Source organism: Coptis chinensis, chromosome 4, assembly GCF_015680905.1.
Source record: "Coptis chinensis isolate HL-2020 chromosome 4, ASM1568090v1, whole genome shotgun sequence".
NCBI lineage: Eukaryota > Viridiplantae > Streptophyta > Magnoliopsida > Ranunculales > Ranunculaceae > Coptis > Coptis chinensis.
In genome coordinates this window covers 15590697-15603667 of record NC_141459.1, presented here as the reverse complement: position 1 = coordinate 15603667, position 12971 = coordinate 15590697, and the positions used below count along the sequence as shown (strand labels likewise).

Below are 12971 nucleotides of genomic sequence, written 5' to 3'. Positions count from 1 at the left end.
TTTTAAACTTTTGGGGCCTTGTGATCAGTAAGATATCTTAACATATACTCTGTATGTGAAATTTATGTATTGCTTATATGTTCGTGCAGTTAAACTTATCCAAGATTATGAGAAGAATAGGTCAAAGGGATATAAGTTTGTAAGTTTCGAGAAAGAAGAATCTGCTATAGAAGCAGCTCGTGTCGTGGATGGATATGTATGGGTCTTGACTCTTGAGTGCATTGCCCATTAGCGGTTTCTTCCCAACACCCTCCCATTTTAATGATTAAAAGCTTGCTTAAATGGAATGATCGGCTAATCGGCTGTAATGGAGTACGTTGGCACAATTGAAAATTTGCTATGGTGTGAAATGTGTTGGACTAATCCCATAAACAATAATTGATTACAAGAGATCATTGTTGAGTTGCAATATATCTGATTGCTTCCAAGGCAGTAATCTAGTATTATAGCGTGAGAACTTACAATTATTGATACTAACAAACCTTTAATTTATCTTTAATTAATTAAAGATGAAATTAAAGCAAATCCAGCTGCAAAAAATGAATCAAATATTTTGATGCCACTGTAGACATTTCTATCGTGATAAAAGTGAATGTATCTCACATTATTGATGTATTGCTTTCAATTTTCATGGAGAATGATGACTGTAATTGGAACATTGGTTGTAAATTTCACTAAAGAGCTTAATCTCTTCATATATGTTTTTGTTTCCCCCACCCCCACCCCGCTCTTCAATTGAAGCACATCATAACCATCAACTGAGAAAAAGTATATTACTGGACATACAACTCATAGTTTGTATTCTTCAATTTCCTGAAATCTTCGAAATATGATTGTTATTCTTCTTTTCGAAGTTCAAAATCAAAACTGAGGACCAGCTGACAAGATCTCCTCAGTCAGGTTGCTATCTGTTCCAATATTGTAATTCACGAATCCCTCAAAATTGTTCTTAAATAAACTTGCGAGCTTCAACAATGTCTTGTTATAGGCCTCCTTATCCGACCACTGCAATCAAACAAATTTATAAGATGGTAGAACAGAATTAGCACAAACATAACCAGGGTTCTCTGTAGAAAATTTAAAAACAAAAAATTGACTAACAGCATTCATTGGATCCAAAATTTCTGAAGGCACTCCTTTAATTTGGTCGGGGATCTCAAGCCCAAACACTTCAGTCTTGGTGTAGTTTGCCTCTAGGAGACTACCAGAGTGTATAGCGTCAATGATCTTTCTGGTGTAAGGTAGCTTGACACGACTACCTGAACCGTAACTGCAAAGATATCACACAATAATGAGTTAATGACTATTGTAGACTATGATTCCAAAGTTTGTGTTCTACATGCAGGAATGTTGGTAATTACCTTCCGCCTGACCAGCCAGTATTGACAAGCCATCCAGTAGCGCCATGCTTCTGCATCTTCTCAGCCAACATAGTCGCATACTTGGTTGGATGCCACATTAAAAATGCTGCGCCGTAGCATGCCGAAAATGTTGCCTGTGGCTCCTTGATACCTTCCACAGTGCCAGCAATCTGTATTTATGGAGCACGGTTCATCACCTGAACACTTCCAAAGGTAGTTTCACATTCAAATGGGAACATAGGGTTCATATATAACTCATACCAGGGCAGTGTAACCACTTATGAAGTGGTACATAGTCTGTGCCATGTTCAGCTTGCTTACAGGTGGGAGTACTCCAAACGCATCACAAGCCAGAAGGATAACATTTTTTGGTTGCGGGCCCACACATGGTATCTTAGCATTAGGAATGAATTCAATTGGGTATGCTGCACGAGTGTTCTCTGTAAACACAAAACAAGAAAAATTAAAGTTGATAACAGATTTATATTTTATAGATATAACTGCTCTTTCGCTAGATATAATAGCATGTCCGTTGTATCATTGAATTTACCGAACAAGAGATGGCAATTAGAAATATAAACTAAAAAATTGCCCTTGTCACAGCAGCAGCTAAATAAGTTCCATGTTCTCCGTTGTTAGTATAGCATGTCTATACGTACTGCCTATTCATTGTCTTAGTCTAGTAATCTACGATACTCAAATTGGTCGAAACCAAACCCAATAATAGCATGTTAAGTTCAACTTAAACAACGAAATGCATCTCCAACTAGAGTCACACTGGTATACTTTGCAATCAAAGTTTCATGAATAGACATGAGTGTTTTTTGGTTATTTTTTTCTGATCGTTTAAATTTAAATGAATACCATTGCCATACACCCGCTTAAGCTGATAGCATTTTACTAACTTAAAGTGAGAGCGAAGAATAGCTCTTGCAAAATCTGTTTTCTTAACTGTTTCCTCTCCATGACTATGTCTACCTAATTTGTTTTCTGGCTTAACTAGAACAAAAGTTTCCTCGATCACTCTACAAGGATAATACTATGGACATCATATTTACCTGTTACTGATTTGTCCGTATAATCCACCTCCCTGTTGTGCTCATCAAACACCACATTTTCCAACACTGGCAGCCACAAGCAATTGTGAATAAATACAGTTACACAACAGTACAAAATAGTTAAATCCGATCCAACACAAACAGGAAACAACATCACCGCAAATGGACTAAACCAATTTGATTACAAAGAACAGATTGTTACCAGTTCCGAATTTGATGGCGTTCCAAATATCAGGTTCCTTTACTCTTGATAAATCAATGCACTTGGCATAGCAACCACCCTCTATGTTTGACACACCATTGTCACTCCAACAGTGCTCATCGTCTCCTATTAAATACCTATTATTGTCTGTGGAGAGAGTCGTCTTTCCAGTACCTTAAATATTCAAATTCCAGATGATGTCTTAAATTATAGCAAATATTAAGAAAAGAAAGATAACAAAATAACTTATGCACATAAAAGCAATGTTTTAAACGTGAAAGCGCGATGCGAGGCTATTGGCTAGCCCTTGACGCGTAAGCCTCAAGCGCAACTGCGCAAGACATTTTTTAATTCTGAAAAATTACTAGCTATTATTTAAATATAAAGATCCAAGTTGTATAATTAAAAAGAAAAACAATAAAAATCAATAAAACGAAGTACAGTAACTGATACCCAATTACAGACAACAATTTTTTATTTATAAAGTTGAGATAATACTCATAATTTAATATGGTTAAGAGTATATATCTATACTCCTTTTTACAGGACAAGAAGTAAAAAGATTATAAATATGAAAAGATAAACAATTGAAACATTTGGAAAATTTCAAAAGATTGGTTAGATTGGTCACTTAATAATACTTGAAGTTTGATGTCATCTTTTTAATGTTATAGTAACGTGGACAAATTATTTTGAAATGGAGGCGTACGCCTCAGCGCTTCATGAACGCGTCACACATTGAAGCGTACACTCCTAATGTAAAAGCGCCTCACTCAACGCTTCTAGGGTGCTTTAGGTCCGCCTCGCCTCAACACTACATAAAAGTACATTAAAGATATTAGATGAAGAAAAATTACAACTCTAATCCAAATATACTCTACCTGACAATCCAAAGAAAAGGGCAACATCCCCATCCTTGCCCATATTGCAGCCAGAATGTAGGGAAAGGATATGACGCTTAGGCATGAGGTAGTGCATTAGCCCAAACAGACCCTTCTTCATTTCTCCGGCATACTGAGTCCCTAGGATGACCATTTCCTTCCTAGAAAGATTAATATCTATACTTGTCGAGGACGTCATATAGTGTGTGTACCGATTACAAGGGAAACGCCCTGCATTGTATATGGTGAAGTCTGGAGTACCAAATTCCTCCAGCTCTTGTGGCGTGGGTCGGATGCACCTGCCACCACCCCGGCCATGTCGTTATATTTGAGATATACTAGGTAAAAAAATGTTCGAATGGTGGACTAATTGTAATTAACTATATGGAGAGTCTAAAATCAACTAAGTGATTGTTAAGAAAAACAGATAGCTAATCATCGGATTGTTCATGCATGAATAATGTTCTTCATTTCACTTACATGTTGTGCATGAACAAGGAATGGTAAGCCCTGGCAGAGACAATGCGGACTTTGATTTGGTTCTCTGGATCCCAGTTAAGAAATTGATCATTCACAAACACCTGTATGTAGCCACACATTCATCAGTAACTTCCCACCCTCTTTGAAGACTTGCAGTAGACTCAAAAGAATGCTGGATGGTGAATTGGTGAGATTATGACTATTAAGAATGAAACTAGAATAGTATATATACCTTGTCCAAAGAGTTCAAGTAATCAACGGCTCTCTCTCTATTCACCAAGAATGTTTGCTCATCCATTTCAATGTTTGGTGAACCCCTGAAGTTCAGAATTATAATACATTACCGAGAGCAAAAAAGCACCGAAAGAAACATACTCAATGAGAATGGCATGTATACTTACTTTCCCCACCAAAGCTCTTCTTCTGTTGTAGCATCCTTGACGACACGTTTATCTTTTGGAGACCGACCTGTCTTGGCTCCTGAAAGGGTAGCTATGGCCCCAGTGGACGTTATGAATGACCCTTCCTCATACTTTATGGCCTGCTCGTACAGCTCTGAAGCACCAAAATTTGATAATTATGTGCATGGTATAGTTCTTATAACTTAGGATAATACTGTAACACTAAAATTTGGCATTACCTGCTGGAGAGAGGTTGTAGAGAATGTGAGTAAACTTGAGGGCGCTGTCACTGGGCTCTGCAGTAAAATGGTGGTGTGATGTGAACTCTGCCTTCGGGCTTTCTACACGTTTGTTTGCTGGGTCTCCTTTCACCACCTTGGGTCCTGTCTCCCTCGTTAGAGATGCCAATGAAAAACTGATATAAAACGCGATAGAGCAAAGGCGTTAGATATAAAATTGCAATCATATGCATTCACAATTAGTGCTACACACAAAATATTGTACATCCAATTATATGCCCAAGACCAGCAAGGCAGCAAGCCCCTTGGTAATTGGGATTACTGGTTTTTTCCTCTGGACTATGGGCCTAGTTCTAGCAACCCAGCAATTGGTTTTTGGGCGCGCTATGGGCCGTCACCATGTTGCATTTGTGGCGCATAAAGCTTGCTTCCAATTATGCCCATACATCCCGACACAAATAATTTGTTAATTCTATAGAAATGCAAGGATTCATTTGTAAATGTGCATAATACAATCTCACCTGAGAGACGCAAGATGTTGTCTTTGGCGTTCCTCTTCGGCATCTGGAGAATCGCCTCTATGCGTATTCGAAAATGATTTCTTCTTTTGAAGAGAGTGAAGCTCATCTATGGTCTGAGCTTTAACCGGTTGAACATTTTCGTCATGGTACGCCACTTGTCTTACCTCCGGCTTGATCGCATTCTCAGCCATTTCTCCGTCTACAATTCTTTAATGACAAAGATAGACAAAATATAATGAAAATCAGACTGAGCGTCGTCTTTGTATTATATATGGAGAATAAAGAGGAAGCGAATTGAACAATTTAAACCATGCAGAGGTGGTGAAAAGCTTGAATATTAATATGGAGAAGATGAGAAAGACAAGGACCCAAACGTGCCTTTTAAATACACTTCGCTCCTCTAGAAATAGATTTTCTTTTTCTCGATAAACCCAGAAATAGATTTTGCCCGTAGCTCATTATTTGCTATTCCACTTAGTGTTAAAGATCCTTGAGATGTGTAAAAATGTGATGCAAAACAATTTTAGTTTAGTACAGTTAGGAGTAGAGAAAAAAAAATACCTCAGGACCAATTCTTAACCAGATTCAAACTCAATATTGAGTCAGAACCAAACACTGACGGATTGTGAAGTAAAAAAAAAAAAAAAAAACATTAATAATAAAAAAAAAATACCATGAAAATAAATGCAAAACAAACTCCTATATTAGAGCAAAAAATAAGTAAAAATAGCCGCACTTACCCCATGATTTTATCAAAAAAATAACAAATCCCCTTATCTACCCACGTATTTCGTATTTCTTGTCAATGTTAGCCGGTAGCCCGGCCTGGTAATAAGGATTGCCAACTTTTTCACCCAAATGGTGCACACAACTATTTGTGTCATATATTGTCACACCCGCACTCATAGTGTCATACCCCGAAGGAGTGATAATTTGGCCCTCAGGCCCTCGACCCGGCTCTCAAAATTGCATGTTTTGTTCAACTCTTCAAAAGTTGGCTCTCACAAATTTGAGGGGTGGGTCACTCGACCCTCATGCTTATAAGGAGCGGGCTAGGGTTTAGGTTCTGAAGTATGAGTCCGGCCTTCATTAAACCCTCACTTGGCCCTCATACATTTTCTTGTTATTTTATATTACATTTATGTATTTATCTAAGTTGTATAAAAAAAATCACTAAATTAGTTTTCAATAGGAGATAAATTAGAAAATAAGATATGCATTTTTTGTAATTGATTGAAGAATAGATATATAAGAGCATCTCTAAGTGGTGGTAGTATACTCTTCAAATTTGAAGAATTTGGTCGACCAAATCTATGTGGTCGCAAATATCATTCGCAAATTTGGAATAGGGCTACCTTGCGCAACATTGATACTGTCGCGCGACATTACCAATGTCGCCCCCAAGTTGAAAAAATATTTACGCGACATTTCCACTGTCGCACCAAATTGAAAAGGTTAAAAAAAATAACTTGCATGACATTAGTAGTGGCGCGCGACAGTACTACTGGCGCGTAGTGCTGGTCAAAATCAAAAAAAAATTGGGGCGACATTACCAATGTCGCTCCGCATCCGCATCCAAATTGCCAAATTTGCGAACAAGAATGCGAACAAGCAGGTGATGCGACCGAATTTGAGGCCACCTAGAGATGGAATTCCAAAGTTTTCCTTCAAATTTGAAGAATGTGACTGAATTTGAGGCCACCTAGAGATGCTCTAAGCCATACATTAAAACAAATCCAACCTAACAACATAGTTAAGTATGAAAAATATAAATATTTTAAGAGTATTATCTCTTCCACCATCTCTATATCTCTTTTTCTAAAGACATAAGAATTAGTTTTGTATATACTTAATTAAAATTGATATACATAATCAAAGTATGATAAAAATAAATAAAAAAATACCAAAAAAATTAAATAAACTAGTAAAGTATAATTCGACCGGGCCAAACCCGGCCCTGATTTGGCCCCCAAAAATGAGGGTCTAGGGGCGGGTTAAAGGCTCGAGTTTTCATGCATGACCTTACTCGACCCGACCCTTAATACAAAATAGGGGCGGACTGGCCCGACCCTCAATCATGATGGCTTTTATGGTTTGAGGGTCGGGCTAGCCCGACCCGGTCCTTTTATCACCCCTATACCCAGTGTAGTCAAGGCATTGATCAAGACGCACCTAAGGCGCAACACCATCTTTGTGCCTTAGGTGCAAAGTGTGAGGCATGGCACACGACTTATTAAAGTGAGGTGCAACAATAAAAAAAAAGTTTTAACAAATAAAAAAAAATATATTAAATATGACATGAAATAGGGTGATCTTGGACACACCCATAAAAACACTCCCATACCCCAACTTTAAAATAAATATATAAAATTATTTTATACACATTTATGTTCATAAATTATCAATTTTTTATTAGGCGTACCCAAGACAAAACAATTCATTTATTAGAATATATTAAGGACAAAATACTTTTTAAAAAAAAAAAAAAAAGGTTAAGCTAGGGTTTGGCAGGCCCTCACCTGTTGTATTACTTAAGAAATTCTTACATAAACTCTCCTTTGTGCATCCTCTTCAACAATGTTGTTGAGGGTCTCATCAAGGGGTGGTATAAAGGAAGCAAAATTTACATAAAAAGCCTGACTAATAGAAGCTAAAAAATCTCTTTGCCAGTTAGTTTTCTCGATTTCGCATGTCGAAAGGAAATGAACTCAAAAAGAGGGCACAAAAGTTGGATAGCCATGACTATGTCCAGGCAGTACCAAGGAGGCTTTTCCTTCTTATTAATCACGTTAATTGCTCTTAATGAGTTTGAATGAACTTCTACTTTCAACAGTCCCTCATTTAGACATATTTTTAACCCGACTTCAATTGCCAAAAGTTCTTGGAAAAACACCGATAGCATTTCTCCACTTCCTGTGTACGCTGCAACAACCCGACCAAATCTGTCTCTGATCGTTCCACCATGCCCTGTACCATGACTGCTCAAGCTACCATCAGCATTAAGTTTAACTCGATTCTCTAAGGGAGGGTCCCAAGAACATCTGTTAAGACCTTTGGGTTGGAACTGCATGTTAAGCCCAAGTCTGTCATTCACGTCTCTTGACACAGGCGCGTCTTTTAGAGTAGGCTTCAGAACAACAAGATAATTTTTGAGATCCCTTACCAGCTGTTTGTTAAAGAGGATTGAAGCTGTCTTGGAAGAACCTTGAAACCTCCGGCCATTTCTCTCTTTCCATATCGCATCTATTGCAGCACATATGTAGACTTTATAGACTTCCCCAATTTCATGTCCTTTACAAAGCCTGAAAATAGAGGACCATTCTCGATTAGCAAACCTCGAATCCGTCACGATGCCAAGAAGTTGTTTGATTTTGGAGATGACCTGCTGGGAGTAAGCACACTCGAAGAACAGATGCTTAGAGTGTTCTCTACTATTGTTACAGAGACAACACAGTGAATAAGTTAACACTTTCTTATGCACTAGACGATCTTGGGTAGGTATGCTGTTGGAAAGTAGTTGCCAGCATGTGAAGGAATGCCTAGGCAATACCCACTTTCCTCACACAAAACTAGACCATCGCACTTCATCCCTTTCTGGACTAAGAGCAGTATAGGCACTACAAGAGGTGTAGTTTCCACTCTAGTAGGGAGTCCACACAATTATGTCCTGAGGGAGATGCCTTTGGACACAGGTGGAGAGTATTTCTTTCTTCAAAGCTGAATTTGGCATCTGTAGCACTAGGTTGTTCCATTGCCCATTATCTAATAAGCAGCTAACCTTGGCATTTAGAGGGAGTTGCCATGCTGACACAGCTTCAGCATTAAATAAGAGAGGTGAAGTGCCACACCAAATATCGTGCCAAAGAAGGGTGTTGTCCCCATCAGCAATTGTATACTTGATAAGCTTCATAACATCCTTTCTTGCATTTAAAATGTTCCACCAAGTCCAAGAGCAATCCTTCGGGGTATTCATAGTCCAGAAGAATTGTTGTTTTATGTGTTGCCGCCAAGTCCAATCTACCCATACAGTGTCTTCCTTGACAACCACCTTGTAGACCAAGCCACGGTAGGCTCCTCGATTATTCCATCTATGCAGCCTTGAGAACCCAAGACCTCCTTTCTTTTTTGGTTTACTCATAGTACACCAACTCGCATGGTGAAAAGCTTTTTGTGAACCATTAGTAGACCATAAGAACCGAGCATAGATTTTCTCCACTTGTTCCAGAACCGTTTTAGGCAGGATAAACGTTCTCGCCAAGAAAACGTGGAAAGATAAGAGTACTGACTTGATCAACATTGCTTTACCGGCATGAGATAGTTGTCGGGCTTTCCAGTTAGTGACCTTTTGAGTAACTTTTTCAATAAGTGGTTGACATTCTCTTATACCCAACCTCCCTGAGATAAGAGGGAGTCCCAAGTACCTAACCGGGGGTTTTACCAACTTGACTCCTAACAGAGAAGCAAGAGATAAAGCATCTTGATGATTTAGAGCGCCGGTCAGAATGGTAGTTTTGTGAGTATTAATACTAAGGCCTGTCGCCCTTCCAAATTCTCTGTTGTAGCATCCTTGACGACACGTTTATCTTTTGGAGACCGACCTGTCTTGGCTCCTGAAAGGGTAGCTATGGCCCCAGTGGACGTTATGAATGACCCTTCCTCATACTTTATGGCCTGCTCGTACAGCTCTGAAGCACCAAAATTTGATAATTATGTGCATGGTATAGTTCTTATAACTTAGGATAATACTGTAACACAAAAATTTGGCATTACCTGCTGGAGAGAGGTTGTAGAGAATGTGAGTAAACTTGAGGGCGCTGTCACTGGGCTCTGCAGTAAAATGGTGGTGTGATGTGAACTCTGCCTTCGGGCTTTCTACACGTTTGTTTGCTGGGTCTCCTTTCACCACCTTGGGTCCTGTCTCCCTCGTTAGAGATGCCAATGAAAAACTGATATAAAACGCGATAGAGCAAAGGCGTTAGATATAAAATTGCAATCATATGCATTCACAATTAGTGCTACACACAAAATATTGCACATCCAATTATATGCCCAAGACCAGCAAGGCAGCAAGCCCCTTGGTAATTGGGATTACTGGTTTTTTCCTCTGGACTATGGGCCTAGTTCTAGCAACCCAGCAATTGGTTTTTGGGCGCGCTATGGGCCGTCACCATGTTGCATTTGTGGCGCATAAAGCTTGCTTCCAATTATGCCCATACATCCCGACACAAATAATTTGTTGATTCTATAGAAATGCAAGGATTCATTTGTAAATGTGCATAATACAATCTCACCTGAGAGACGCAAGATGTTGTCTTTGGCGTTCCTCTTCGGCATCTGGAGAATCGCCTCTATGCGTATTCGAAAATGATTTCTTCTTTTGAAGAGAGTGAAGCTCATCTATGGTCTGAGCTTTAACCGGTTGAACATTTTCGTCATGGTACGCCACTTGTCTTACCTCCGGCTTGATCACATTCTCAGCCATTTCTCCGTCTACAATTCTTTAATGACATGGCATGGCATGGCAGGATGCGAAGGAACCTCCTCTCTTTGGAGAGGGAAATGAGGATGAGGAGTAAACGGGAATTAAAGTTAGTTTTTATTTCAGTTAGTGTTTGCTTATGTCCCAAACAATTTGATTCTTGTTAACCCCATAAAGGGTGGAACCTTATAGAGTTGCGTCAAGTTTTTATTTTCTATATTAGTATGTTTAATCTTGTTTTACAGATGTTTCAGAATTTCACGCGTTTCCATGGTATTTCTCTACCATTTTTATTTAAATACTTTGAGGACAAAACATCTTCTTGTTGAGGGGCATAGAAACACGTGTAATTAAGGCATCTGTTAGGATATAGATATGTATAATATGCACTTGTTTTCTAGTTAAAAATTCAAATTTTTAAAAATATTAATAAAAAGTTTATGTCGTACACTTAGGAATATTGGTATTGTTTTCTTTCTCTATGCTTTGATAATCTAGAAATCTCACGTAACTTTTGCATTAGAATAGTTTTTAGAAACTTAGGTTAATATGTAAGTAATAAGCCTTGCATCTATTTATAAATATGTTACATGAGTATCTATGATTGTTGGCAATAAGTTTATGAAATCTAGGCTAGAGTACTTATTCTACAAATCCTGTGAGAATATAGCCTAAAGTCTTATATGAGTGAACATTTGAGAAATGACACAAGGGAGAAGTAAAATCCTGATAGAGAAATCACACGTCCACTTGTTTGATTACTATACCATATCCTAAGCGAGAATTTAGGCCCTCTTTGGATCAATATAGCCAGAAATTCAAACCTATGAATTATTTTCCGATAGTCGCCTCTCTGAGCCTTTCTTTAGCCTTTCATAAACCGCAAATCCTTTACCTTGTTACAAAAAAAAAAAAAATCAACCTACTCATTCTTTGAATGAGTTTGAGAATAGAGATGAAGAATAGAAAAGAGAAAGACCTTTGAAATCAAGAATTTGTTAGTCGCTTCAAATAAGAAAAGAAAGTTTCCATCCAAATAAAAAAATAAAGAGTTAGAACTCCAAAAATAGAATCAAATGAGTCAAAAGCCAAAGAAAAAGAAAAATATGGCTAAGGATGAAAACAAAGTGTAGAAGCAAAAGTAAATAACAAAGTTTTCTCTAATTACTTAATATGAAGACTTTATTATCTTAGACTTGTCCTTTTTGAATATCCATTTCCTTCCTTCTTAAACCATCTCCTAATCCCCGCAACACCTAATAAAGACCTCTATCTCAATTTGGAATAGGTTAGTGTGATAGTAAGTGGCAGATGTGTTTGATCGACTCTGGCTTCTTTGTGTGTCATTGAGATTATAAGGTAAAGTGTGCCCACTGCATACTGGAGTAGTGAAACTTGAGTGGAAAAATCAAAGTGGTTTTTGTCTTGACATTTATGTGATGACCTACTTAAGGACGCTATTCCGAGTTTTCATAAATGGACCTGCTAGTGCATTTCATAGTATTACTCATTGTATATATGTTTATTCGTAGATGATTGATTATTATGCATTTATTAGCTTAGGTTTCGACTTGATTATTTTTTATTCATTGCTAGTGAGATATATAGATAATTAGGAGCATAAATAATGAAACAATAGTTTTATTTCTTAGTCGTTGTAGTATAAATGAAGTTTGTGAGTACCTTCACTGAAAAACTCTCACGAGGCTATAACTCGTCTACTATGGAATTCCTAGTGGTTTAAGGCCTTGTTGCATATGGTTAATGTAATCGCACTCGGCGAAACGAGATTAGTTAGAACTCCATTTTTGGTCACTTATGTTAATTTCTCATATTTGTTTGAGGACAAGCAAAATGCTGTTTGGGGGTGGTTTGATAAGAGCCCAAAACTGTAGTTTTAACCCTTTAACAATAATACTTTTAGACCAATTATGTGAGTAATAAATAAGAGTTAATGCTGATTACGTGTTTTTATGTATTTCAGGTATTGAAGTCAATTATGTGCAGAATTGTGCCACTTTGGTGAGATAAAGGAGTAAGGGTTGGTTGCTAAAAAGTTCTGTGATTAAAGGCCAAGATTCAAAGAGAAAAAGCCTTTGTAAAGCCCGGTCAAAAGCTGAAAAGTCAAAGTCAACGCAGGCAGAAACATCACACAAAAATCAGCAGAACTTCCGAAAATCTTATCTTTGGACTCAGGCCTCGGAATTGTGCGTACCTTATGTCAAAACGACCGGCTCGGAAAGAGATTTCCAATGGTCCAAACCTTGACCCAATCAGAAGAGCATAAGTGGACGAAAATTTTGCTATAGTCAAAGCCAGCTTAAAAGGGCTTTGTGGACTGAAGAAATT

General features: G+C 37.9%; 1 protein-coding gene across 1 annotated transcript; it reads right to left on the bottom strand.

Annotated features, from left to right (window-relative positions):
• Nucleotides 1-540: 540 nt before the first annotated feature.
• LOC147502148 (phosphoenolpyruvate carboxykinase (ATP)-like) lies at nucleotides 541-5819 on the bottom strand. Its single transcript, XM_086607102.1, has 13 exons — nucleotides 5705-5819; nucleotides 5144-5350; nucleotides 4623-4798; nucleotides 4384-4537; nucleotides 4215-4299; nucleotides 3983-4083; nucleotides 3503-3801; nucleotides 2622-2795; nucleotides 2420-2485; nucleotides 1623-1801; nucleotides 1362-1531; nucleotides 1102-1270; nucleotides 541-1005 (listed from the first exon to the last, which is right to left on the bottom strand). Exons 2-13 carry the CDS (start codon nucleotides 5332-5334, stop codon nucleotides 862-864), a joined length of 1908 nt encoding a protein of 635 aa, XP_086463228.1. The 5' UTR covers nucleotides 5335-5350; nucleotides 5705-5819; the 3' UTR covers nucleotides 541-861.
• Between the last annotated feature and the right edge of the window lie 7152 nt (nucleotides 5820-12971).